This window comes from Lytechinus variegatus, chromosome 16 (assembly GCF_018143015.1).
Source record: "Lytechinus variegatus isolate NC3 chromosome 16, Lvar_3.0, whole genome shotgun sequence".
Taxonomy (NCBI): Eukaryota; Metazoa; Echinodermata; class Echinoidea; order Temnopleuroida; family Toxopneustidae; genus Lytechinus; species Lytechinus variegatus.
In genome coordinates this window covers 2,572,809-2,600,395 of record NC_054755.1, presented here as the reverse complement: position 1 = coordinate 2,600,395, position 27,587 = coordinate 2,572,809, and the positions used below count along the sequence as shown (strand labels likewise).

At 37.9% G+C, this 27,587-nt stretch overlaps 3 protein-coding genes across 3 annotated transcripts; all 3 read left to right on the top strand.

The window, feature by feature from the left end:
- Positions 1-2,123: 2,123 nt before the first annotated feature.
- On the top strand, positions 2,124-10,730 carry LOC121430165. The gene has a single exon (XM_041627443.1). The coding sequence runs from the start codon at positions 2,124-2,126 to the stop codon at positions 10,728-10,730; it is 8,607 nt and encodes a 2,868-aa protein (XP_041483377.1).
- Positions 10,731-11,227: 497 nt separating this feature from the next.
- On the top strand, positions 11,228-20,092 carry LOC121430175 (putative ankyrin repeat protein RF_0381). The gene is made up of 4 exons (XM_041627453.1): positions 11,228-11,355; positions 11,723-11,861; positions 12,345-12,557; positions 19,937-20,092. Exons 1-4 carry the CDS (start codon positions 11,240-11,242, stop codon positions 20,090-20,092), a joined length of 624 nt encoding a protein of 207 aa, XP_041483387.1. The 5' UTR covers positions 11,228-11,239.
- A 1,827-nt stretch (positions 20,093-21,919) lies between these two features.
- On the top strand, positions 21,920-27,242 carry LOC121430174. Its single transcript, XM_041627452.1, has 6 exons — positions 21,920-22,253; positions 23,084-23,331; positions 24,128-24,241; positions 24,905-25,061; positions 25,357-25,420; positions 26,796-27,242. The coding sequence occupies exons 1-6, from the start codon at positions 22,001-22,003 to the stop codon at positions 27,199-27,201; spliced, it is 1,242 nt and encodes a 413-aa protein (XP_041483386.1). The 5' UTR covers positions 21,920-22,000; the 3' UTR covers positions 27,202-27,242.
- The last annotated feature ends 345 nt before the right edge of the window (positions 27,243-27,587 follow it).

Genomic DNA, 27,587 nt, shown 5'->3' with positions numbered 1-27,587 from the left:
TTGATCAATAATGGACAATTGTCCTATTGTTGAACCCAACTTCGGCATGAATTGTCTGATTTGGAAGCAGCTACTTATGTTGAGTCCTGGAATGATGTGCATGCACACAACTTTTTTCAAACTGTGATTTTTCACTCAGCAACTTAGTTCAATGAGATTTTACAACCTTAATATTGTCTCGCAGTAAGTCATGCATGCAAAGACTTCCATGAGAATAGTACAAAAACATTTGCAGGGCGAATAACTATATCAAGATATGTCAATAAATCCAGGATTAAATGTTCAGACCTCAGTTTAAACTGATGGGACATTTTTTCTGACTCACTCTGTATGCAGAATATCTCCGACGACACTCCTCGGTTGACAGGACATGAATACATATTTCTTTTTAATATTAGGGGAAAAATCAAACATTACTGCTCGCAGGAAGATTTACTAGCCTTCGTACATATTTGGGCGTCAGTGAGAAGAGCAGAGCGCACGGGATTATTATAGGATCTAGATTCTGATACCACATGGAGACAATTTCTTCAAATCGGATATTCGCTTCTGGAACCCTGTACCTCGGATAGAATACTAGATACAGTACATAATATAAAACGAAAAAGCATCAAGATATAAGGAAATTATATGTAGATCTTTGATACCATTACGGACGGGAGACTTAAAAGTAGAAGAGTTGTTAGGCAATTAGGCACTTTTCGTAGAAATCGGAGATTCTTATTTTTTGCTCATATCCCCATGCGCGTGAAGCATAATCTTTTGAGTCCTCTCGACGGACTTTGCGTTAGGAATACGGTACCGGTACACGGAATACATTTTATCGTGTTGAGAGGAGTACTGTGAACGCATTCGATGGAATCTGGAGTCAGAAAATGTGACCGTCCTCGTTTAACATAAAAACGTCTTTATAATTTCGTTTGGATGATGTATAATACAGGTACCATTGGGAACAGAGAGGGATTTTTTTTCTAATGTTGTGTGAACATTCTCCTCGGAAGATAGTAGGCATTTCCTGACCCTATACCATATCTTACAAGGAACAGACATCTTTTTTAATACAACGACCACCGACGTATGTGAACTCAGACCTTCTCCTGATTCTGCCATTTTGACATTAGATCTAAACAAAATTGAACCGTTATAGGCACAGAATTAAATCTGTAGTATGGTCACCAGATAAAATTAATCCTGGGGTGGTAGCATGTTCATGAAATATTTCTTCCACCATATCCCTCGAGATTGAAGTCTGCGTGAAATTATCTTTTTTAAATATCCTGGATGAGTATTAGCTTCTTGTTTGTCAAGTTTCCACCTATACATCTTTAAAAAAAAAACTGCTGACAGGAATTCCTTATGTCATGAAGAAGACGCTTATCTAAGCTGTGACGGCAGATGTTTTGAAGACAGGATCTACTTTTTAGGTTGAGGCAATCGGTGCCAACCAGGAAAAGATAGAGCTGTTACTCATTGGAAACTTCATCAACATTCTATAATATAACTTTCTTGGTTATCAGGTCATACACCTACAATCATTAATCCAGACTGATTACAAAGTCATGATGAATAAAGCGCTTATCAGAGCTACAGAAAGGGTATGTAATAGGAAGACAGTATCCTTGAGGATAAAGAAATTTGTGTTAACCATGCAGTGAGAGACAAAGTCGTTCTTAATAGGGCGACACTCATCCAGATCGCTTTGAATTGTAGTTTGCACGAAATGTATGTATACTTCATAATTATATCAACTGATGCTTCTCAACCTACATCTCTACATTGATCGGGATTGATCACAATCATGAACAAAGCGCTTATTCCGGCAGTGAAGGAGCTAGATGTTGCGATCCATTCTTGAAGATGAGACCATAGGTGTCAAACAGGAGGAAAGAGAAAGTGGATCTAGTTGACAATACACTCCTCCAAATTGTTTTAACTGGTTGTTTTGCTTGAAAAGTCTACACTTTGCTATTAGGTATGTAAGGTATACATCTCCCATCGTCGACCAAGATTGTGAACCTAATGAACAACGCGCTTATCACAGCTGTAAAGGAAGAATATCCTTGAGGAGTTACCTAATTATTTCGTTAATAACAATAGTTATATTGATCAACATTTTTCACATCATGAACAAGGCTCTTATTGCAGCAGTTAAGGAAGGGGATGTTGTGAAGACAAGATCTATTCTTGAGGATGAGGCAATTGATATAATCCAGGAAGAGGTACAAGATACAGATGGGAAGACAATCCTCCACATTGCTTCAGAAGAAGGACACATCGAGTTGGTAAAATACATCACTGACTTGAGGGATAAGTTTATTCAGAAGAGCGGGAATGATGGCAATCGTCCTCAGGATGAGTCTCAGAGTCGTCTTCGGAATCTCGCTCAATATCTGGATATCGATGAGAGTGATAATAATGGTCTTACACCTCTTTACCTTGCCTCAAGGTTCGGTCATTTAGATGTGGTTGGGTGTTTAGTCAGACATGGAGCAGATGTAAACAAAGCTACATCAGATGGAGATACACCCCTTTGTATTTCATCATCTAACAACCATCCTGATGTGGTTGACTGTCTCGTAAGTTCAGGGGCAGATGTAAATAAGGTGGGGAAGAATGGAGCAACACCTCTACACTACGCATCAGACAATGGTCATTATGACATTGTGAAATATCTCATTTCTCAAGGAGCGAACCTGAATAGTGTGGATGACCTTGGACATGCGCCTCTACACCTATTATCAGAGAAGGTTCACATTGATATTGTAAAACACCTCATTGCTAAGGGTGCAGACATTAAGGCAGAAGGTAATAAGGGGATTTCACTGTTATATATGGCTGCACAGGAAGGTCATCTTGATATCGTTAAATGCCTGGTGAATGCAGGAGCAGATGTCAATAAATCGACTGAAAATGGATTGACACCTCTTCATGTGGCGTCAGAAAACAATCACATAGATATTGTAAAACATCTCATTTCCCTTGGAGCTGATCCGAATTCCATTAATCGATTCGGCTGTACATCTCTACATTCGGCCTCACAGGGGGGTAACATAGATATCGTAGAACATCTCATTGCTGAAAGTGCAAACATCAACGCAGAAAATGATAAGGGGAGTTCACCAGTGTATCTAGCTTCTATGAACGGTCATCTTGATATCGTTGAATGTCTGGTGAAAGCAGGAGCAGATGTAAGCAAATCATGTGAATATGGATTGACACCTCTTCATGTGGCGTCAAAGAATAATCATATAGATATTGTGAAATATCTCATTGCTAAGGGTGCAAACATCAACACAGAAAATGATAAGGGGTGTTCACCCGTGTATCTAGCTTCTATGAACGGTCATCTTGATACCGTTGAATGTTTAGTGAAAGAAGGAGCAAATGTCAATAAATCAGATCAGGATGGATGGAAACCCCTTCATGTGGCGTCAAAGAATAATCATATAGATATTGTGAAATATCTCATTGCTAAGGGTGCAACCATCAACACAGAAAATGATAAGGGGTGTTCACCCGTGTATCTAGCTTCTATGAACGGTCATCTTGATATCGTTGAGTGTCTGGTGAATGCAGGAGCAGATGTAAAGAAAGTAGCAGAATGTGGTTGGACACCTTTCCATGTGGCGGCAGATAATAATCATATAGATGTTGTCAAATATCTCATATCACAAGGAGTCGACCCGAATTCTGTCGATTGTTTCGGTCGTGCCTCTATACAGTTATCTTCAGAGAATGGTCACATAGATGTTGTCAAGTATCTCATTGCTGAGGGTGCAAACGTCAATGCAGTGGAATGTACGATGTCACCCGTGTACATGGCTTCAATGAACAGTCATTTAAAAATCCTTGAATGTCTGGTGAAAGCAGGAGCAGATGTCAATGAGTCAGCAGAGTATGGATGGACGCCTCTTCATGTGGCGTCACAGAATAATCACATAGATATTGTGAAATATCTCATTGCTGAGGGTGCAAACATCAACGCAGAACTTAATGATCAGACGACATCCGTCTATCTGGCTTGTCAAAACGGTCATCTTGATATCGTTGAATGTCTGGTGAATGCAGGAGCAGATGTCAAAAAGTCAGCAGAGTATGGATGGACGCCTCTTCATGTGGCGTCACAGAATAATCACATAGATATTGTAAAATATCTCATTGTTGACGGTGCAAATATCAACGCAGAAAATGATAAGGGGGTGTCATCCGTCCGTCTAGCTTCTTTGAACGGTCATCTTGATATCGTTGAATGCCTGGTGAATGCAGGAGCAAATGTCAATAAATCAACGAAGGAGGGATGGACACCTCTTCATGTGGCGTCATATAATAATCATATAGATGTTGTAAAATATCTTATTGCTGCGGGTGCAAACATCAACGCAGAAAATGATAAGGGGAGTTCGCCAGTGTATGTAGCTTCTATGAACGGTCATCTTGATATCGTTGAGTGTCTGGCGAATGCAGGAGCAGATGTCAATAAACCGAAAAAGGATGGAAAGACACCTCTTCATGTCGCGTCGCAAAACAATCACATAGATATTGTAAAATATCTTATTGCTAAGGGTGCAAACATCAACGCAGAAAATGATGAGGGGATGTCACCCGTGTATCTGGCTTCACAGAAGGGTCATCTTGTCATCGTTGAATGTCTGGTGAATGCAGTAGCAGATGTAAAGAAAGCAGCAGAATATGGATGGACACCTCTTCACGTGGCGGCAGAATATAACCATGTAGATGTTGTAAAATATCTCATATCACAAGGAGTCGACCCGAATTCTGTCGATTGTTTTGGTCGTGCATCTATACAGTTATCTTCAGAGAATGGTCACATAGATGTTGTCAAGTATCTCATTGCTGAGGGTGCCAACGTCAATGCAGGGGAAGATACAATGTCACCCGTGTACATGGCTTCTATGAACGGTCATTTAGAAATCCTTGAATGTCTGGTGAATGCAGGAGCAGATGTAAATAAATCAGCAGAATATGGATGGACACCTCTTCATGTGGCGTCATATAATAATCGCATAGATATTGTAAAATACCTCATCACCAAGGTAGAAGATCTCAACACATTAGATGATGACGGAGATACACCACTATATGTGGCTGCACAGGAAGGTTATCTTGATATCGTTAAATGTCTGGTGAAAGGAGGAGTAGATGTCAATAAATCGAAAAGGGATGGACGAACACCCATTCATGTAGCGTCAGAAAACAATTACATAGATATTGTGAAATATCTTATTGCTGAGGGTGCAATCCTGAACGTAAGTGGTAAGGGCGGCTTTACACCCTTATATCTGGCTTCATCAAATGGTGACCTTAAAGATGTTAAATGCTTAGTGAATAAAGGAGCAGATGTCAATAAATCAGGTGAGGATGGATGGACACCTCTTCATGTGGCGGCGGAAGATAATCATGTAGATATTGTGAAATATCTTATTGCTAAGGGTGCAAACATCGACGCAGAAGATGATAAGGGGAGGTCACCTGTATATCTGGCTTCTATTAACGGTCATCGTAATATCGTTAAATGTCTGGTGAAAGCAGGAGCAGATGTCAGTAAATCATGTGAATATGGATGGACACCTCTTCATGTGGCGTCAAAGAATAATCATATAGATATTGTGAAATATGTTATTGCTAAGGGCGCAAACATCGACGCAGATGATGATAAGGGGAGGTTACCTGTATATCTGGCTTCTATGAACGGTCATCTTGATATCGTTAAATGTCTGGTGAAAGCAGGAGCAGATGTAAAGAAAGCAGCGGAATATGGATGGACACCTCTTCACGTGGCGGCAGATAATAATCATATAGCTGTTGTAAAATATCTCATATCACATGGAGTCGACCTGAATTCTGTCGATTGTTTCGGTCGTGCCTCTATACAGTTATCTTCAGAGAATGGTCACATAGATGTTGTCAAGTATCTCATTGCTGAGGGTGCCAACGTCAATGCAGGGGGATATACGATGTCACCCGTGTACATGGCTTCTATGAACAGTCATTTAAAAATCCTTGAATGTCTGGTGAAAGCAGGAGCAGATGTAAATAAGTCCTCAGCAGAGTATGGATGGACACCTCTTCATATTGCGTCATATAATAATCATATAGATGTTGTAAAATATCTCATTGCTGAAAGTGCAAACATCAAAGCAGAAAATGATAAGGGGAGTTCACCAGTGTATCTAGCTTCTATGAACGGTCATCTTGATATCGTTGAATGTCTGGTGAAAGCAGGAGCAGATGTAAATAAGTCCTCAGCAGAGTATGGATGGACACCTCTTCATATTGCGTCATATAATAATCATATAGATGTTGTAAAATATCTCATTGCTGAAAGTGCAAACATCAACGCAGAAAATGATAAGGGGAGTTATCCAGTGTATCTAGCTTCTATGAACGGTCATCTTGATATCGTTGAATGTCTGGTGAAAGCAGGAGCAGATGTCAGTAAATCATGTGAATATGGATGGACACCTCTTCATTTGGCGTCAAAGAATAATCATATAGATATTGTGAAATATCTCATTGCTAAGGGTGCAAACATCAACACAGAAAATGATAAGGGGTGTTCACCCGTGTATCTAGCTTCTATGAATGGTCATCTTGATACCGTTGAATGTTTAGTGAAAGCAGGAGCAAATGTCAATAAATCAGATCAGGATGGATGGAAACCTCTTCATGTGGCGTCAAAGAATAATCATATAGATATTGTGAAATATCTCATTGCTGAGGGTGCAACCATCGACACAGAAAATGATAAGGGGTGTTCACCCGTGTATCTAGCTTCTATGAACGGTCATCTTGATATCGTTAAATGTCTGGTGAATGCAGGAGCAGATGTAAAGAAAGTAGCAGAATGTGGCTGGACACCTTTCCATGTGGCGGCAGATAATAATCATATAGCTGTTGTCAGATATCTCATATCACAAGGAGTCGACCCGAATTCTGTCGATTGTTTCGGTCGTGCCTCTATACAGTTATCTTCAGAGAATGGTCACATAGATGTTGTCAAGTATCTCATTGCTGAGGGTGCCAACGTCAATGCAGGGGAAGATACAATGTCACCCGTGTACATGGCTTCTATGAACGGTCATTTAGAAATCCTTGAATGTCTGGTGAATGCAGGAGCAGATGTAAATAAATCAGCAGAATATGGATGGACACCTCTTCATGTGGCGTCATATAATAATCGCATAGATATTGTAAAATACCTCATCACCAAGGTAGAAGATCTCAACACATTAGATGATGACGGAGATACACCACTATATGTGGCTGCACAGGAAGGTTATCTTGATATCGTTAAATGTCTGGTGAAAGGAGGAGTAGATGTCAATAAATCGAAAAGGGATGGACGAACACCCATTCATGTAGCGTCAGAAAACAATTACATAGATATTGTGAAATATCTTATTGCTGAGGGTGCAATCCTGAACGTAAGTGGTAAGGGCGGCTTCACACCCTTATATCTGGCTTCATCAAATGGTGACCTTAAAGATGTTAAATGCTTAGTGAATAAAGGAGCAGATGTCAATAAATCAGGTGAGGATGGATGGACACCTCTTCATGTGGCGGCGGAAGATAATCATGTAGATATTGTGAAATATCTTATTGCTAAGGGTGCAAACATCGACGCAGAAGATGATAAGGGGAGGTCACCTGTATATCTGGCTTCTATTAACGGTCATCGTAATATCGTTAAATGTCTGGTGAAAGCAGGAGCAGATGTCAGTAAATCATGTGAATATGGATGGACACCTCTTCATGTGGCGTCAAAGAATAATCATATAGATATTGTGAAATATGTTATTGCTAAGGGCGCAAACATCGACGCAGATGATGATAAGGGGAGGTTACCTGTATATCTGGCTTCTATGAACGGTCATCTTGATATCGTTAAATGTCTGGTGAAAGCAGGAGCAGATGTAAAGAAAGCAGCGGAATATGGATGGACACCTCTTCACGTGGCGGCAGATAATAATCATATAGCTGTTGTAAAATATCTCATATCACATGGAGTCGACCTGAATTCTGTCGATTGTTTCGGTCGTGCCTCTATACAGTTATCTTCAGAGAATGGTCACATAGATGTTGTCAAGTATCTCATTGCTGAGGGTGCAAACGTCAATGCAGGGGGATATACGATGTCACCCGTGTACATGGCTTCTATGAACAGTCATTTAAAAATCCTTGAATGTCTGGTGAAAGCAGGAGCAGATGTAAATAAGTCCTCAGCAGAGTATGGATGGACACCTCTTCATATTGCGTCATATAATAATCATATAGATGTTGTAAAATATCTCATTGCTGAAAGTGCAAACATCAAAGCAGAAAATGATGAGGGGAGTTCACCAGTGTATCTAGCTTCTATGAACGGTCATCTTGATATCGTTGAATGTCTGGTGAAAGCAGGAGCAGATGTCAGTAAATCATGTGAATATGGATGGACACCTCTTCATTTGGCGTCAAAGAATAATCATATAGATATTGTGAAATATCTCATTGCTAAGGGTGCAAACATCAACACAGAAAATGATAAGGGGTGTTCACCCGTGTATCTAGCTTCTATGAATGGTCATCTTGATACCGTTGAATGTTTAGTGAAAGCAGGAGCAGATGTCAATAAATCAGATCAGGATGGATGGAAACCTCTTCATGTGGCGTCAAAGAATAATCATATAGATATTGTGAAATATCTCATTGCTGAGGGTGCAACCATCGACACAGAAAATGATAAGGGGTGTTCACCCGTGTATCTAGCTTCTATGAACGGTCATCTTGATATCGTTAAATGTCTGGTGAATGCAGGAGCAGATGTAAAGAAAGTAGCAGAATGTGGCTGGACACCTTTCCATGTGGCGGCAGATAATAATCATATAGCTGTTGTCAGATATCTCATATCACAAGGAGTCGACCCGAATTCTGTCGATTGTTTCGGTCGTGCCTCTATACAGTTATCTTCAGAGAATGGTCACATAGATATTGTCAAGTATCTCATTGCTGAGGGTGCCAACGTCAATGCAGGGGGATATACGATGTCACCCGTGTACATGGCTTCTATGAACAGTCATTTAAAAATCCTTGAATGTCTGGTGAAAGCAGGAGCAGATGTAAATAAGTCCTCAGCAGAGTATGGATGGACACCTCTTCATATTGCGTCATATAATAATCATATAGATATTGTAAAATATCTTATTGCTGCGGGTGCAAACATCAACGCAGAAAATGATAAGGGGAGTTCACCCGTGTATCTAGCTTCTATGAACGGTCATCTTGATATCGTTGGGTGTCTGGTGAATGCAGGAGCAGATGTCAATAAATCAGATGAGGATGGTTTGACACCTCTTCATTTGGCGTCACTGAATAATCACGTAGATATTGTGAAATATCTTATTGCTAAGGGCGCAAACATCGACGCAAAAGATGATAAGGGGAGGTCACCTGTATATCTAGCTTCTATGAACGGTCATCTTGATATCGTTAAATGTCTGGTCAATGCAGGAGCAGATGTCAATAAATCAGGTAAAGATGAATTGACACCCCTTCATGTAGCGTCAATTAATAATTACAAAGATACTGTAAAATATCTCATTGCTAAGGGTGCAAACATCAACGCAGAAAATGATAAGGGGATGTCATCCGTCTATCTTGCTTCAGGGAACGGTCATCGTGATGTCGTTGAATGCCTGGTGAATGCAGGAGCAGATGTCAATAAATCGACCGAGGATGGATCGACACCTCTTCATGCGGCATCAGAATATAATCACATAAATATTGTCAAATATCTCATTTCCCATGGAGCAGATTCGAATTCCGTTAATCGATTCGGCTGTACATCTCTACATTCAGCCTCACGGGGGGGTAACATAGATATTGTAAAATATCTCATTGCTGAGGGTGCAATCCTTAATGTAATTGATAAGTACGGCTTTACACCTTTCTATTTTGCTTCATATGAAGGTCATTTTGAAGTAGTTAAATGTCTGGTGAGTGCAGGAACAGATGTCAATAAATCAACGAAGGATGGATGGACACCTCTCCATGTGGCGTCATTTAATAATCATATAGATGTTGTAAAATATCTCATTGCTGAAAGTGCAAACATCAACGCAGAAAATGATGAGGGGAGTTCACCCATTCATCTTGCTTCTATGAATGGTCATCTTGATATCGTTAAATATTTGGTGAATGCAGGAGCAGATGTCAATAAATCGACTCAAGATGGATGGGCACCTCTTCATGTGGCGTCACAGAATAATTACATAGATGTTGTAAAATATATAATTGCTGAGGGAGCAAACGTCAACGCAGAAGATAACAATGGGTTCTCGCCTGTATATGTAGCTGCACAAGAAGGTCATTTTGATATCGTTGAATGTCTGGTGAATGTAGCTGCTGCTTTTAACAAAGCCACAAAGGATGGAAGAACAGCTCTTCATGCTGCCTCCCAGAGAGGCTATCTAAGCATTATTCAATGTTTGATTACGCATGGGGCAGATATAGAGGCGCGTGATAATAACGGTTGGACAGCTTCTCATTTTGTTGCAGCGAACGGTCACTTAGAGTGCTTGAAATATCTCCTGAGGAACAGAACTACCGATAGAGGTGAAGATAGTCACCACGCACTTGGTGCTAGGATGCAGGTATGTGAATGCACGTTGCTACACCTAACACTAACTTTAAAGCTGATCATTGCACTTCATGCACGAGATAAGTCTTAAAACCTCTATCACGCTGAATTTGATCGTTTCATCTGGTTATTTAAAAAAAAAACTAACAAGTATCAGGCAAAGAGATTTATCTCATAAGGTGTACAGCTAAAAATCACAAAAGTCAGGGGAAGAATTTCATCATTAATCTGATGACACTTATTTGGGATAACTGTACTATGGAATATTTACTCAATGGAAAGTGGTGATCATGTAACAAAGCGACAGTTGGAAGGTATTGGGTGTCGAACTTATTCCTAGAAATAAAGAAGATCAAGCATATAGGCTTCTCTTCCAACATATCTAACCACGCAATCGTATATAAAACTGGAGACAAATAAATATGGTATAATATGCAGGATCTAAGTTCTGAGTTGAGGTCATTACTAAATAACAAATACTACATCTGCAAAAAATGTGATAACATTTCGTACCCGATTTTCAGAAACAAATAAAGGCAATAGATTACCCATTAAGTATAAATTTCTTATCTATAGACGTTAAATGATGTAACACCACTAATGGTTGCCGCAATGGGAGGACATGAAGAATGTGTTCGTATGTTGCTTGATAACAACGCAGACATAAAGACAACAGATAATGAAGGATGGACAGTCCTCCATTATGCAGCATCAAGGTAAACTACATATATAGAGAGGATATCAAACTGATATAAAGGTGTTTAATCTGTTTCTGATATGGATGTAGGATTGATATTTTTTAACTAATTACAATTTCGACTGGATATAACCGACATCTTATTACTCTTAACTGTTTTTTCACTCTTCGTCAAAATTTTAAGAATAGATTATGTTAGTGATTGTAGTATCAAATTAAGTCGTCGAGGTAAAGTCATATTAGCAAGTACTGGTATATTAATGCCAACCCACTTAAAATGCATCGATCAAGTCAGATCCATTATAAAAGTGATTTCTTAATTTTGGTTTGTCAAAGATTTTGGATATACAATTTTCCCGATGTTAATTTTTCGTTTATCAAAAAAGTGGGAATGAAGCAGTTGTGAATGATCTACTGGATCAGAAAGACCTATCGAGTTCAAGACGTTCAAGAAGAGGTCATTCACCTTTAGATGTTGCAGTGCGATCAGGAAAAGCTGGAACTGCAGGGTTTCTTCTTGATAAGGTAATACATAATTATACAGATTTTGGTTAATCACTGTTTGACAAGTGCCTCAGGATTTTAACTGTGGTACACAGAGGGGAATTTGATAACTTATTGGCAGTAAAAAAGTATACGTGAACTTTTGCAAACCGCATGCCCAGGCCAAATGTTTTTTTTTCAAAGAGAAAGTTTTCTAATACGTCTAGTTCATGGTGATATGTCATTTCAAAGAGTCCTTTAGCTTTCTCACAACCATTGTTTAGACATGTGATTTTTAGGTGTCCTGTATCTTATATCACTAATATACCCTCGTTTATTTTAGTTTGACATTTTGTTGTTCAATGCACATGACTTGAGCATGATGAGTTTTGTTTATTATCTACTTGCACTATTTCTTCAGGGCTATAAGACGCGCCATGATTCTACATTTCCAAACACTGGTACATTGATAATTGTGTCATGGTTGGAAACATACTTACTTTTTATTCTTCTGCTGTTTAACAGGATGCATCAGTTATACACCAGAGCGACAGTGAAGGATTTACACCTCTTCACCTTGCTATTGAAAGTGGATTTACATCAGTCGTCGAAGAGTTGATTTCTTTAGGTGCTGATTTAAACCAGGCATCAAACGATGGCCAGACACCTTTACATACTGCTATCAGACTATGTAACTGTAAGAAGAGACAAGTTGAAATGACAGAAGCTTTGGACCAGGTAGCGTATTCATTTTCCACATAATTATGAAATATGCTACTGGAAAAAGTTGGTTATGATTTGTGCGTATATGGTTTAAGAAGTTTATATATGTACATATAAGTGTATATATATTGACCAGTGAAATTGGTCGAAAGCTTGAAAATAAAGGAATTGAACCAATTGCTGCGTCCTCTTTCTTTCTGTCTGTCTGTCACGCATATAATTATCAATTATCTTAAGATGCTGCACTACATAAATGTGTGGCCAAAGCAAATTCACGTTATATACATACACACACACACACACACACACACACACACACACACACATATATATATATATATATATATATATATATATATATATATATATATAGTTACATATAAGAATAATTTTAGAAGAATTGTAAAAGCAATTACATTCATCTATAAGTTATTTCCCTTTAAGGTTAGCCAAGAATTGTAAAGAACATTCAAGAATGTCTTTTTATTATGCAGGCCTTGCCTATTTAAAAGGCCAAGGAGTTGTACTGTTATTTCTGAATAGAGATTAGGAACAATAGGCTTAGCAATGCTATTGACACTCTTGATTTCAATGAGGTCATTCAAGAGTGTTCTGGATTTTGACTGCTCCTGAAAGGAGAAAGTTTTTTTAAAGAAAATGCTAGAACCTTCCTTAATAGTGAGTTCTAGAAGAATAGCTGCAAACTATATAAAAGCTGCAGATTTTTTAAGATGATCACCACATCATATTAGATCACTTGATCATCACATCATATGAGAGCAGGAGATCACATCACATCATATGAGATCACTTCACCAGATCAGATCAGAGCAGTTTATGCATCAATGAACTGTTTGCAGTTATTTTGAGAGAGAAATTATCAGTTCTCATCGAGATCATCAACATCATCAACCTGTTCAATGAACACGCTTCAACCCATGGATTGCTGAAATTGACTGTTAATCATCATCAACATCGTCTTCACGGACATTTCAACTCGTTGCAGTGACTCTTATTATTCATCGGACTTCAACATCAGTCTCATCATCGCCATCATTGTGAATTTTCGCCAGTCAACTGGGATTTTATCATTTGGATTATTACTTGGATATAGTATCATCACTTCGGGATTTTACATCGGACACTTCAAGAGATTTATGTAAGATCATTATTTGTTTTATTTATGTATAATTATTTCCTGTAATAAAAAAAGAGGAAATTAAACTTTATACATCAATTTCTGATTGTTATTTGTTGCAGTATCGTAACAAATAATTTTGGGGGCTTGTCCGGGAGACGAAAACCAAATTTGTACAAGCCAAGGCAATTTGAAATCGAAATCCAAATTTGTACAAGCCAATTTGAAACTAAAACAGTTTTTCAGGAAACGAAAGCCAATTTGAGACGAAAGTCAATTTGAAACAAAAGCCAATTTGAATTGGAAACATTTTGGAAAGTTCTAGAATATACTGTACTGTGTTATTACGTGCTTGTATTTGTGTATATTTCACTATGGCTACATTCGATGTTGAAGAATTTCTTGCAATGACAGAATTGTCATATGATCATTTGAAGTCACTGAAGAAAGATGATTTGATAACAGTTTGTGATCATTTGGGTGTATCTCTAGCCCCAGGTTTAAAGAAGGCAGAGATAATTGACTTGTTAGCTAGTCACATGAAGCTTACAGAGGAGTCTGAAACTTCTATCAATATGTCAGATGATGTTCAGATCCAACTGGCAAAAATTGAATTGGAGAAAGAGAAAATCAGAGAAAACATTGAAATGGAGAAGATGAGATTGGAGTACCAGTTGAAACTTAAAGAAATGGAGTTAGTTCATGCAAATACTAACTCTACTAAAGATAAATCTCCCCAAGGCTTTGATGTGGCGAAAAACATTCGCCTTGTGCCAAAATTTGATGAAGAGGGAGTTGATACATATTTTGTGTCATTTGAAAAAGTGGCCAAGAGACTGAATTGGCCCGAAGAATACTGGACTCTTCTCCTTCAAAGTGTTTTCGTTGGAAAGGCTGCAAAAGTCTATTCTTCACTCTCTGAAACGCAATCATGTGACTATGCTACAGTAAAAGAAACAATTCTCAATGCATATGAGTTGGTACCAGAAGCGTACAGACATAAATTTAGGAACATGCAAAGACAATCAGGCCAGACGTATGTTGAATTTGCTTGGGAACAAGAAATGATGTTCGATAAGTGGTACAGATCACTGAAAGTTGACAAAGATTTTGTTCACCTTAGGGAAGTTGTCCTAGAAGAATTCAAAAAGAGTCTTTCTTTTGGCATTAAATCTCACTTAGATGACCACAGAGTTACTGAAGTCAGTAAAGCAGCCATAGTAGCTGATGAATTTGAGGTCACACATAAAGGTAGTGGAGATAGGCCTCCTTTCAAGAATTATTGGAAAAAGAAAGGTAAAGGGTCATTTGAATCCCACAATAAACCTAGTGAGGGAAAATATGCAAGCAAGGATAAAGACGCTAACAAGAATCAGGCTAGTGGGGGCACAGAATCAACCAAAAGGTCTGAGAGTCGTTCCAAAATTTGTACTCATTGTCATAAATCGGGACATTTGAAAGAATCATGTTGGAAATTGGTTGGAATGCCAACCAAAACTAGGAAAGACATGGGTTTTGTCAAGCAAACAAGTGTTCCCTCGATGGAGTTTGTTCCATCAGAGCCCAATCGAGATGTTGAGAGTGTTTCTCTAGTATTTGCTGATAAAGTCAAACAGGTTGATGAAACTTTTAGAAGTTTTTTGCATGATGGTGAAGTATCCCCTTGTTCGACTGGTGCTGCTGGTAGGTCAGTGGTGATCCTTAGGGATACAGGGGCTGCACAGTCCCTGATGGTGCCAGGTGATTCGGCTCTTCCTCCGGAGAGTTCAGAGAATGCCAACGTCTTAGTTCAAGGTATTGGCCCAAATTTCATGTCGGTTCCTTTGCATAAGGTCGACTTAAAGTGTGACCTAGTTAGTGGTCCTGTGACTGTCGGTGTCGTTCCAGAATTACCCATGAAAGGTGTTGATTTCTTGTTAGGTAACGACTTGGCTGGAGATAAAGTTGTTGCATCTCCAGTGGTTTCGGAAAAGCCCGTTGAGGTCGCTGAAACTGAATTGTTGCAGGAAGATTTTCCAGGGATTTTCCCGGATTGTGTTGTTACTAGGTCTCAGACTCGTAGAGCTGAAAAGGATGATGCGGAATCTGCTGATGTAGAGGAGAGTACTGATGTCTGGTTAGCTGAAACCTTTTTCAAGGATTTGAATGGGGATAGTGTTGAAGGCTCTGTTGCTAACAATGATAGTTTGTTTAGTAAATCCTCCCTTGTACAGGCACAACAGGCAGACCCAGAATTAAAAAGCTTGTCACAAAAAGCATGTTCTGAGGCTGGTAAGGTTCCTGAGTGCTTTTATGTCAAAGATGACATTTTGATGAGGAAATGGAGACCTCCCCGGAGACCAGCTGATGAAGATTGGTGTATAATTCACCAGGTTGTAGTTCCTCCTTGTTACCGCACAGATATTCTGAAAATGGCTCATGAGTTACCTATGGCAGGTCATGTCGGTATTCGGAAGACAGAAGATAGAATTATGAGGCATTTCTATCGGCCTAAGATGCACAAAGATGTTGTGCATTTCTGTAAGACATGTCACACATGTCAGATTATTGGTAAGGCACAGCCTTCTATCAAGCCTGCTCCATTGATACCCATTCCTGCATTTGATGAACCTTTTACTAGGGTTCTTGTTGATTGTGTCGGACCCTTACCCAGAACGAGGTCGGGTCACAGAATTCTCCTGACGATTATGGACTTGTCTACACGGTTTCCAGAGGCGATACCTTTGAGGAGTATCACTGCGAAGACAGTGGTGCAGGCGTTAGTGCAGTTTTTCACTAGGTACGGTCTGCCGAAGGAAATTCAATCTGATCAAGGGTCAAATTTCATGTCAGGAATATTTCAGCAAGTTATGAAGGAGTTGGGAATAAAGCAGATCAAGTCCTCTGCTTATCACCCACAGTCCCAAGCAGCGTTAGAACGCTATCATCAGACTTTGAAGACCATGATTAGGGCTTATTGTGAAGACTATCCCGATGACTGGGATAAAGGGATCTCATTCCTACTGTTTGCAACTAGGGATTCCCCGAATGAGTCCACAGGTTTCAGTCCATTTGAATTGGTCTATGGTCATGAGGTTAGGGGTCCTCTTGAGCTTATCAAAGAGAGGTTTATGGTTCAGGATGATGATGTAAACCTTCTAGACTATGTGTCAAAGTTTAGAGAAAGGCTCTCAAAAGCTTGTGATGTGGCTAAGGAACACTTGAAAGAGTCGCAGGGAAAAATGAAAGCTCAAGCTGACAAAAATGCAAAAGAGCGAAGTTTCAAGCCTGGAGACAAAGTGTTAGTGTTGTTACCTTTGCAAGGTGAGCCCTTGAAAGCTAGGTTTGGTGGTCCCTACATAGTCAAAAAGAAATTGAATGATGTCAACTATGTGATCAGTACCCCTGATCGAAGAAAGTCTCAAAGAGTTTGTCATGTAAACATGTTGAAAGAATACTTTGAGCGAGAGGCTAGTCAGCCAATAGGTACAACACAGGTCAAAGAAGAAGAAAAACATGTAAATGAAGAAGAATGCTATGGAAAGACAGATAATGAATTGTCTTATACAGATGTATCCAAGAACGATCCATGTGGTGTAAAGTTGTCTAACTCAGAGATGTTAGAAAACATGGATGAGGCATTAAAACACCTGCCTGAATATCAGAGAAATGATATATCTGGCCTGTTAAGAGAATATGAGAATGTATGTAAAGACAAACCAGGTCGTACACCTTTAACTGTACATGATGTAGACGTAGGTGATGTAAGACCTATCAAACAGAATCCTTATAGGCTCAATCCAAGCAAGTTGGAAATGGTGAACAAGGAAATACAGTTTATGTTAGATAATGACATAATCGAACCGAGTCAGAGTAGTTGGAGTTCTCCCATTGTAATGGTTCCAAAGCCAGACGGCTCTCAGAGATTTTGCATTGATTACCGAAAGGTAAATGCAGTAACTAAGACTGACTCGTATCCAATTCCTAGGTTAGAAGATTGTATTGATAGGGTTGGAAATTCTGCCTATATCACAAAGATAGACTTGCTTAAAGGATATTGGCAAGTGCCACTGACTGACCGAGCCAAAGAGATATCGGCCTTTGTTAGACCTGAAGGCTTGTTTCAATGCAAAGTCATGCCGTTTGGAATGAAAAATGCACCAGCAACCTTCCAAAGGTTGACAAATCAAGTGATTGCCGGACTTGACAATTGTGTCGTATACATAGACGACATCCTAGTATACAGTGATACTTGGAATGATCATCTGAATCATTTGCGAGCACTGTTTGACAGACTGGACAAAGCCAATCTAGTAGTGAATCTGATGAAAAGTGAATTTGCCAAGGCAAAGGTCACATATCTTGGTCATGTGGTTGGTCAAGGGCAAGTGCTACCAAGAGAAGCCAAGATACAAGCTATCTTAGACTTCCCAATTCCCACAACTAAGAAAGAATTGCTCAGATTCTTAGGTATGAGTGGCTTCTACAGGAAATTTGTTTCAAATTACAGTACTGTGGTTAGTCCTCTGACAAACCTGCTGAAGGCAAAAGTGAAGTATGTTTGGTCTGACGAATGTCAAAGATCATTTGAGAAATTAAAGGCCATTTTGGTGAATGAGCCTATTTTGGCAGCTCCAAACTTCACAAAGCCATTCAAAGTAGCAATTGATGCATGTGATGTTGGAGTAGGAGCAGTATTGCTCCAAGAAGATGAAAAAGGCATCGAAAAACCAGTGTGCTACTTCTCTAAGAAACTCAATAGATTTCAGAAGAAGTACTCAACTATTGAAAAAGAGGCCCTGAGTCTCGTACTAGCCCTTCAGCAGTTTGAGGTGTATCTAACCAATGGAGAGATTACAGTCTATACAGATCACAATCCTCTTGTGTTTTTGGAGAAACTCAAAACAAAGAATCAAAGAATGTACAGATGGAGCCTAATGCTCCAACCATTTCCTTTGAAAATTGTACACATAAAGGGAAAGAATAATGTAATTGCTGATGCTTTATCAAGAGTATAAAAAGTGAAATTATTCATGATTTTGACCAAGTGTGTCATTTGAAGAAAACATCTTTGATGTTCATTTATTTTAACATGTTCGTTAAGTACTATATTTTTGTACACGATAAATGTAAATGATTTATCAAGATGACTTTGAACAGTTAAAAGAAAAAGTAATCTTAAAGAAACCTTTACTACGGTAAAGCTTTCTTTTCTCCGGTGGGGGAGGTGTTACATATAAGAATAATTTTAGAAGAATTGTAAAAGCAATTACATTCATCTATTAGTTATTTCCCTTTAAGGTTAGCCAAGAATTGTAAAGAACATTCAAGAATGTCTTTTTATTATGCAGGCCTTGCCTATTTAAAAGGCCAAGGAGTTGTACTGTTATTTCTGAATAGAGATTAGGAACAATAGGCTTAGCTATGCTATTGACACTCTTGATTTCAATGAGGTCATTCAAGAGTGTTCTGGATTTTGACTGCTCCTGAAAGGAGAAAGTTTTTTTAAAGAAAATGCTAGAACCTTCCTTAATAGTGAGTTCTAGAAGAATAGCTGCAAACTATATAAAAGCTGCAGATTTTTTAAGATGATCACCACATCATATTAGATCACTTGATCATCACATCATATGAGAGCAGGAGATCACATCACATCATATGAGATCACTTCACCAGATCAGATCAGAGCAGTTTATGCATCAATGAACTGTTTGCAGTTATTTTGAGAGAGAAATTATCAGTTCTCATCGAGATCATCAACATCATCAACCTGTTCAATGAACACGCTTCAACCCATGGATTGCTGAAATTGACTGTTAATCATCATCAACATCGTCTTCACGGACATTTCAACTCGTTGCAGTGACTCTTATTATTCATCGGACTTCAACATCAGTCTCATCATCGCCATCATTGTGAATTTTCGCCAGTCAACTGGGATTTTATCATTTGGATTATTACTTGGATATAGTATCATCACTTCGGGATTTTACATCGGACACTTCAAGAGATTTATGTAAGATCATTATTTGTTTTATTTATGTATAATTATTTCCTGTAATAAAAAAAGAGGAAATTAAACTTTATACATCAATTTCTGATTGTTATTTGTTGCAGTATCGTAACAATATATATATATATATACATACATATTGGGATGGTAAAAATTTGTTATTATTAGTGAACCAAAAATCCCTAGTGAAATTTCGAGTGAATAAAAGAAAAGCCATATCCTAGATTTCTTTTAAATGAATATTCACCTTTTTTGTCAAAATAGATACAGCAAGAAAGCGATGACATCTTATCCCCATCAGAGGCCCTGATACAATTCCTAATAAATAAGGGATCTAAGAAGGACATCAAGGATAACGGGTATTTTCCAGCACAGTACGCCAAGGTTGAGTGTATTAAGCAAATGGCTTTCCATAGGTGAGGGAAGAAATACATTACCCATGCACTTAGAAAAAGGTCCCCAAACAGAAAAAAAGGGGGAAAACAGGAGAAAGGGAAAAGCGAAGGGTGGAAAAGGAAGAAAGGTAGCTTTGAGTGTTTTTCTTTTTATTCTTTATTTTTCTAAAAAGATAAACTCCTTGCCTCTTGCATGTCTTGCTCTAAATTTATATGTATGAAATTTATGATGGGGTATTAGACATATCTGCATTTGATGAAACGTCCGCTCATTTAAATTTTAGAGTTTCATTGCTCTGCGCGGGGACGAATTTCTTCCTCCCGGCATACACTCTTCTTCTCCTCTGTACTGCTAGTTAAAGATATGGACTGTCATTAAATAGTTTGTTATCATATCTGATCTTTCCAAGGGAAGCTTTCAATATAACTTATCTCGTAACGCTTTAGCTTCCGCGCTTTGCGCGTGGTAATTATCATCTTAATTTCCTTCATTTTATCCGTTTTTTGTACATTCACAATCACTTTTGAAAACAAGGTTCAAAATCACAATATAGTCAACTGAATTGGAGCTGATATAGGTACTAGAGATAAGAGAGATGGCTCCTTTTCATTTTAATTTATGAAACACCGAAACTTCGCGCGGTAGGGGGGAAATCCCCCCCTGCACCCACCCCTAGGGAGCGCGCTTCGCGCGCTGTGTAAGTTTTGGCACGCTTTGCGTGCATTTACCGCCCCCTCGAAAATGAAATCCTGGCTACGCGGTTAATGCACTTCCAAAATTATGCATTACAAAAAATAGCGTCTTTATCAGAATAATCATCTCCGAATTATCGCCTGTGGAAATTCATTGTCTTTTTGTTCTTTTTTTTCGTTCACTAGCCCATGTACATCTTCGTTTATATTCAGAATTACCTTGAATCATGAATACAGGTGAAGTAAGTTTTATCTAAGTGCTAATGTGATTGAATGGCCTATGTCATTAGAATTGACAAAGTTTCACAATAAAAAAACCCTTTGAAATATATAATAGCATGAAACAAGTACATCTTGCGGACATTTTTCGTTCTATAAAAACAACAGCCAATCTACCATAAAAAATAACCTACATAAGATTTTTTAAAATCAATATTCGGTCTCAGCCCTTCTAAAATAAATGTATAAAAGGAGAAAAATGTCCCATATATTATATCTACAATTTGTTTCGTTCTAGTTTTTCCCTCTTCTTCTTTTTACAGGTCATTTGGTGATGTTGATACACGTGGTAAGTAGTACACCTGAGAGTCAAGTGTCTTATATAACATTGAATCTTAATAGTCATCAATGCAGAACTCGCCAAAGGTTTCCTATAAAGATAGTTTCGGAGAATGATACCAAATGGTAATCAGAGCCTATGACACTACCTCGATCAATTGCATGATTGCATGAACTGGTAATATTTATATATATATATATATATATATATATATATATATATATAAAGAATAATAAAATTCATTTGTATAGCGCCATCTATCCAAAAACAGTCTATACCAAGGCGCATTGTTATTATTTTATCATTTACCCCTGCTTTAGCTCGAGCTGCCTTTCAGCGCTCGTATATACAAGGAATTAATCCTGCCTGGTTCCCATTCACCTCACCTGGGTAGAGTGCAGCACATTGTGGATAAATTTCTTGCTGAATTAAGTTAAATACACCATGGCTGGAATTCGAACCCACGACCTTTTGTTTGAAAGGCGAGAGCCAGAACCAACAAACCACGATGCGCGCCCCAAAAAGGAATCTCTGATAACATAATTTTTTCCCTTGGTTCTACTGGTGATTTTATTTCCCCTTTTTTAATAACAAGATCCACCGATTCCAAGATCAACAGAGACTCACCGCAGTATTGGTAACGAAGGTGGAATCCTATACTTGGATAGTTGTGACGTCACAATGGCTATTCCGCCAGGATCATTGGAGGCTGGCTCCTGTCACGATGTATCTCTCGCTCTGATTACTGAGGATCCACCAACAATCAAAGAGGATGAGTTTCTTACAGGTCATGGTGTAGAAATAGATATCCCGAGACTGTTGCTCTACTCAGGAAATCAGCCAATAACTATAACTCTCCCCCATGCCGCATCATCCATGAAGACAAATGAAGAGTTTGCTGACATCATTTGGAAACATACTGAATCGACATCATGTAAGTCGACATTAAATCAATGTCTACGCTTGGATTTCAAAATGAAGTGTTCTTGCCAGAAGGTTTTAAAGTCATTGAATGTGAGTGGGCGGCTTCACCTGGCAGAATTGACAAACGTAAAATACATATATGTCTTTGATTTAATGTTTCAAGTGTACCTTATTGTAGGATGCTATATATTTAGCTGTTTATTCAAAGTCGCGGTGTATTTCATTTTAAGTTATATTTATTATCTGAGGGATGATGCAATCAGCTAGCAAGGTGACAGACTATTAGCATTTTGCAAATATGTACTTGAAATTGAACTTTTTGGTTGATACTTTTCTTGATGATTTTGGAGTATATGTTAAAAAAAATAAACAGATGGACGCTCCAATGTAGCAGCAGCCTCGAACTTCTGACAGGCAAAAACAAAAACAAAAAACAGCAATTTGTCATTGGCCATCACCATATTAGAAAGGATTTTCCCTAACTGAAAAAAAATCAATCAATGAAAAAAAATGATAATGAATTTTGAAAATAAAATAAAAAAAAATCACCAAAGAAAAGAGGTTGTTGTTATTGTTTTATTATCTCCGTTTTCTGAGTCTGAAAGAGAAAATTTTGCTTCCCGCTCCCCATCAGGTAGCTCGTCATGATGTCGAGATTTATGATATTTTTTTCCAATATCGTGACATTAGTTGCGATCGTCTTTGGTCACAATCATGACGGGATTTAGGCCAATCACTTATTTATTATGACGGATATAATTAGTAATCGTTGTCCCTGGTCGTAATCGTTTTAGTAGAATCAGTCAGCTGTATGTTTTAAAGAATAATTTGTTCACACAGCTCATCGCGTGAAGACATCCAATAATGAAAATACTGAATGTATCATCAAAGAAAGAGAAATGGATATCCTCATTTCTGCCGACTCTGTGATCAATGGAAGGATACAGCTATGGGTACCATTCGATATTCACCGTCACGCCACGGGGAAACTGATGGCTTGCACCCCTTTCCTTCCCGTTGATATGGTACAGGGCAATGATGTAACACTACGGATGTACATTCACGAGGACATACCTTACATTGCTGAGGTAAATACAATGTCTCGACTGCGAACTATTTCTAAAAATCACTTAATCGACATGAAATATGAAATAAATTGATGATGTTTGGCATACTTGAAGATAAGGTTCCAGAAGGCTGCGTCTCAACCTAATGGTAAGTTTTGGTTGACAAAAAGATCTCCCCGGTCCGTGATTCTTTTTTATTGGTTGCGCTACCAGCACAATAGGGCGCATGATCTAAATGATTTTTAGAAAATCGCGTCCTGTGGAGCGTTTCATGAAACGAAAAGTCAATTTTCACTGACTGACTACTGTTCCTTGCATCTGACTGACATGAGCAAATTAATCGGTAGAAATCACTATTTCATGAAACACCCCTACCCCATAAACCCTTTTGTAAATGCAATATAAAACAAGAATGGCGTCGATAATGCTGTACGTATCACCCTGTATTGGTGCTTTCGATCGACGCATCAACCCCATCAACCCCATCAACGCATCAACATGAATAATATTCGTTAGGTTTTGGAATCCACCACAATCATAAGCCCCTTACTCTTGCCATAACAGATGACACGATTCTTTCTAGTAATCCAACTTGCACTTACTATGAACAATAATTGTTTTCATTAATGAAATCATTATTACTCTCATTTTTATTATTATAATTACTATTATTTTCATTATAATTGTCATCATCATCGAAGATTATACATGTATGATTTTATCATTATTCTTATAATTATTTTTATATGGTATCATTCTATTTCTTATTGCCATTGTTATTTTTTACTGCTACCGTTGTAATCATTATTTAAAATAGAAAATAAAGGAAGAAGAGGAACAACTGTTAAACCGCCAGGTACATCCTAAAAGATGTTTTGTTCTTGCACCTGAATCAAGCGACCTACAGATAAAATACAATGGAAGAAAGATGGTAAATTACATTCAAGACTTCATTATTCATTATCTCCTTCTATTACATGAAATAATGTACATGAATTAGCAACGCTTAAAGCAATAAATCATTCATAATCTACAACTAGCCTGATATCCCGGAACACAGGTAGATGAATAGAATTTCTTTTCTTTGGACTGGAGACCTACAACTCCAAAAATATTAACAATGAAGTAATTTAAAAAGAAAATTTCAAGGATAAATAAATTTGATGTCTCCCATGATTTATTGTGTATTAGAGAGAGAAAAAAAATGGACAAGAAATTATTGGCTTTCTTTGATGTCTAATTCATTTTATGTGTTTGTTTATTTTGTTTTCATTTTTTCATTAATTTCATTCATACTCGATAGAACCTATAATGTAGCAAAATGAACTTCACACGAAATTAAATTGAAGTCATTGATTTCTATTATCTTTTTTGATTGGAGTCTATTCCAATATATTTTGAATGAATAACACTGGTTTACAAACATATCACGTTGTTTTGTAGAGTGCGTTTTGTACTAAAATATGCTCTAGATCTAAATTATATGAAAAAATGATATACCAGTTAGATTTAATTTTCGTCAATATTTACAATTTTGCCAGTTTCTTTAAACGGATCTTTTATACATGTATACTCCTTGATTTCAAAATTCCAGAGCATCTCTGCTAAAGAGCTATTCAACCAACGGGAGACTCTTGTTTCGATGCCCATTACAACTGAACCCAATACCAGAACGCAAATGATTAACATCTCAATGTCAACCAAAGATAAAGATCCAACGACGAGCATGGCGTTTATGGCGATACGAACAGGTTTATACATCTTTTTACTCCTGCGGCCAACTTACTTATTCCTTATGATTTATAGATTTATCAAACCTTAAAACAAAATCTAAAGAATTTTCATATGGCTCTTTAAAAATTAAAATGTAGTATCATATCACATTTATGATACCGGTTCCTGCATTATTTCAATTTTTTGACAAAGCAGTACATTAATGACTGTGGTATAGTTAACCACTTTTCTTTTAAAGATTTCCCTCATCTTACTTTATTTTTATGTTATAAACAAATTGACCTTGCTCACGATTTGTGTGATATTCTTTAGATTTCTCTACTGACATGCAATCAACACTTGATGAGATAATCACCGCTTCAGACACTGAGAGCAGGTAATAAAATGAAAAACAATTGATAGATGTAGACATTTTAGCACTTCATTTTAAAAAATGTACTAACATGACTGGAAATGAATGAAAAAATATTTAATGCGAAGAAAAGTTAGCATGCAAATTGAAATCGATATCCAGGAACGTACTCAGTAATAACAACTGTTTATACAACCGTGAAACCCACTGTATCTATGATCAGGAAAGAATAAAATAATGTAGACGATTGGTACATTTTATGTGTAGTTGATCAGAAAAATCGATATCAGTGAACATCTGAACTTATTTGATCTTTACTTCAAACTTATATTTTTTAGGAAGAGGGGATTTATAGGCGGATCCAGGGGGCGCCCCCCATTGGCAGGGGAAAAACGAGTGAAAAAAGGGAAAGCCAAAAAGTGTTACCAATAACTTTGACAATCCAATGTACATGTATCATACCATGCTGTTCCTAAATAAAAAGCTTGTCATAACAGTTGGCACACATAATTAATATAAAGCGAAGATGCCTATCATTTTTGGCCGGGGGGCGGGGTCTTAGGGTTAGGTTTACAAAATATATTCAGATTACTCTATAATTGTATTCCCAACATGTCCTACTGGACAATACTTTAGGTTGTGCAGAGTCACGCTGCTACGTGATATTATTGTCATCAATTTGGTACCCACAGGCAAATTGTGGGCAGGGTCATTGTTGCCATGATAATTGTATTCATTTGTCAAATTATATATATATCGCACTGATGGCTGATACGGTGGGTTCGGGGGATACATGACTGTGATCGGCCTCGCGTCCCGCCGAGCATATCTAGTTATACAAGTATATTTATGTTGATTTATAAGAATAAGCTTAGAGGTAACTAATTAGGACTACCCATTCAAGGAAACAAACAAAAATCAACCTCGAGCGGGCGATCGGGGAAAATGTGGGTGAAAAAATCTGCCCCCCCCCCCCATTGGCGAAGGCTGGATCCGGCTGTGGGTTGTTAACCAGTTTTGTGATAAACAACTCAAAGTGGGAGAGTAACTGAATCTGAATCAGGTTATACCAATTGCAAGTGCAAAGAGAATTTGTCGTCAATGTTAAAAGCATAAACTTGGGATTGTCTTTTTATAGATATCTGGATTATTCGAAGCATTTAAATTGCAGGTGAAAAGGTCTACAGGCAAGTACTAGTCGTTCTTAGCGCTAACAGAACACCAATAGGCCTTTCACATCTCTCATATTGTGATGTAAAAAGTTGATACAATATTGGGTATCCTTCGACATCACCGATTGTATCTGTTAGTTCCAACAATGTTTCTTTGCAGAAGGAATAGAGAAATGACAGTCCCAATCTACAATAATATTCTCCATGTGTATCTTTTTTCAACGCAGAGAACAGGACACCGGGATTGAGGATGTCATCACGAAGGAAATGAACACAGATAAGTACTATCATCTAGGAATAGCACTTGGTCTGTCCTACGAAACACTTGACAGCATCCAAGCAAATATCAGAGGACACAAAGTAGAAGCTAGGGTTTATACATCAAACCAACGAGCTGCTATTATCATGATCCGCTACTGGAAACACTTACAGCATTCTGACTCCCAAGCAGATGATCATCTGAGAGAGGTGTGGTCATCTGTGACCAATTCACGAAAGCCCGACGTTCCTGTTAAGCAAGCTAGCAGCTTAGGTTTGCCATTTTGTATGAACGCCGTATCGCTTTATAGTTTAAAATGCAATATCTACTCATTAAAGGGTTTGAAGTACCAAAAAAATAATGTGATAATATAAATGACTCGCGTAGTGAAGGGACACTTTGACTATTATTTTAATCGACATGGAAAAAATATCAAAATAAAAAACATGAAAAGAGAGAATATAGTGTTATAGATTAAAATTCTAAGAATTAAGAACCTAATGTTGTGGAATCATCTCCCATTTTCTATTTGCTATACTACGAAACATAAATCATTTAAACACTGCCTTAAGCCCTTTATGTTGGAAACCTATTACGCGTGTTGCTAGATTTTAAAAAGATGCTGAAATAAATTGTAGACACGATAAGGATACGCTATCTTTTTTGTATAGACGAAGCAATTGGTTCTACTACGGAAGAGAACTCTGTAGACAAGTCATGCGGCGCAAGACCTGTTCGGACAGAAAGTTTCTATGACATT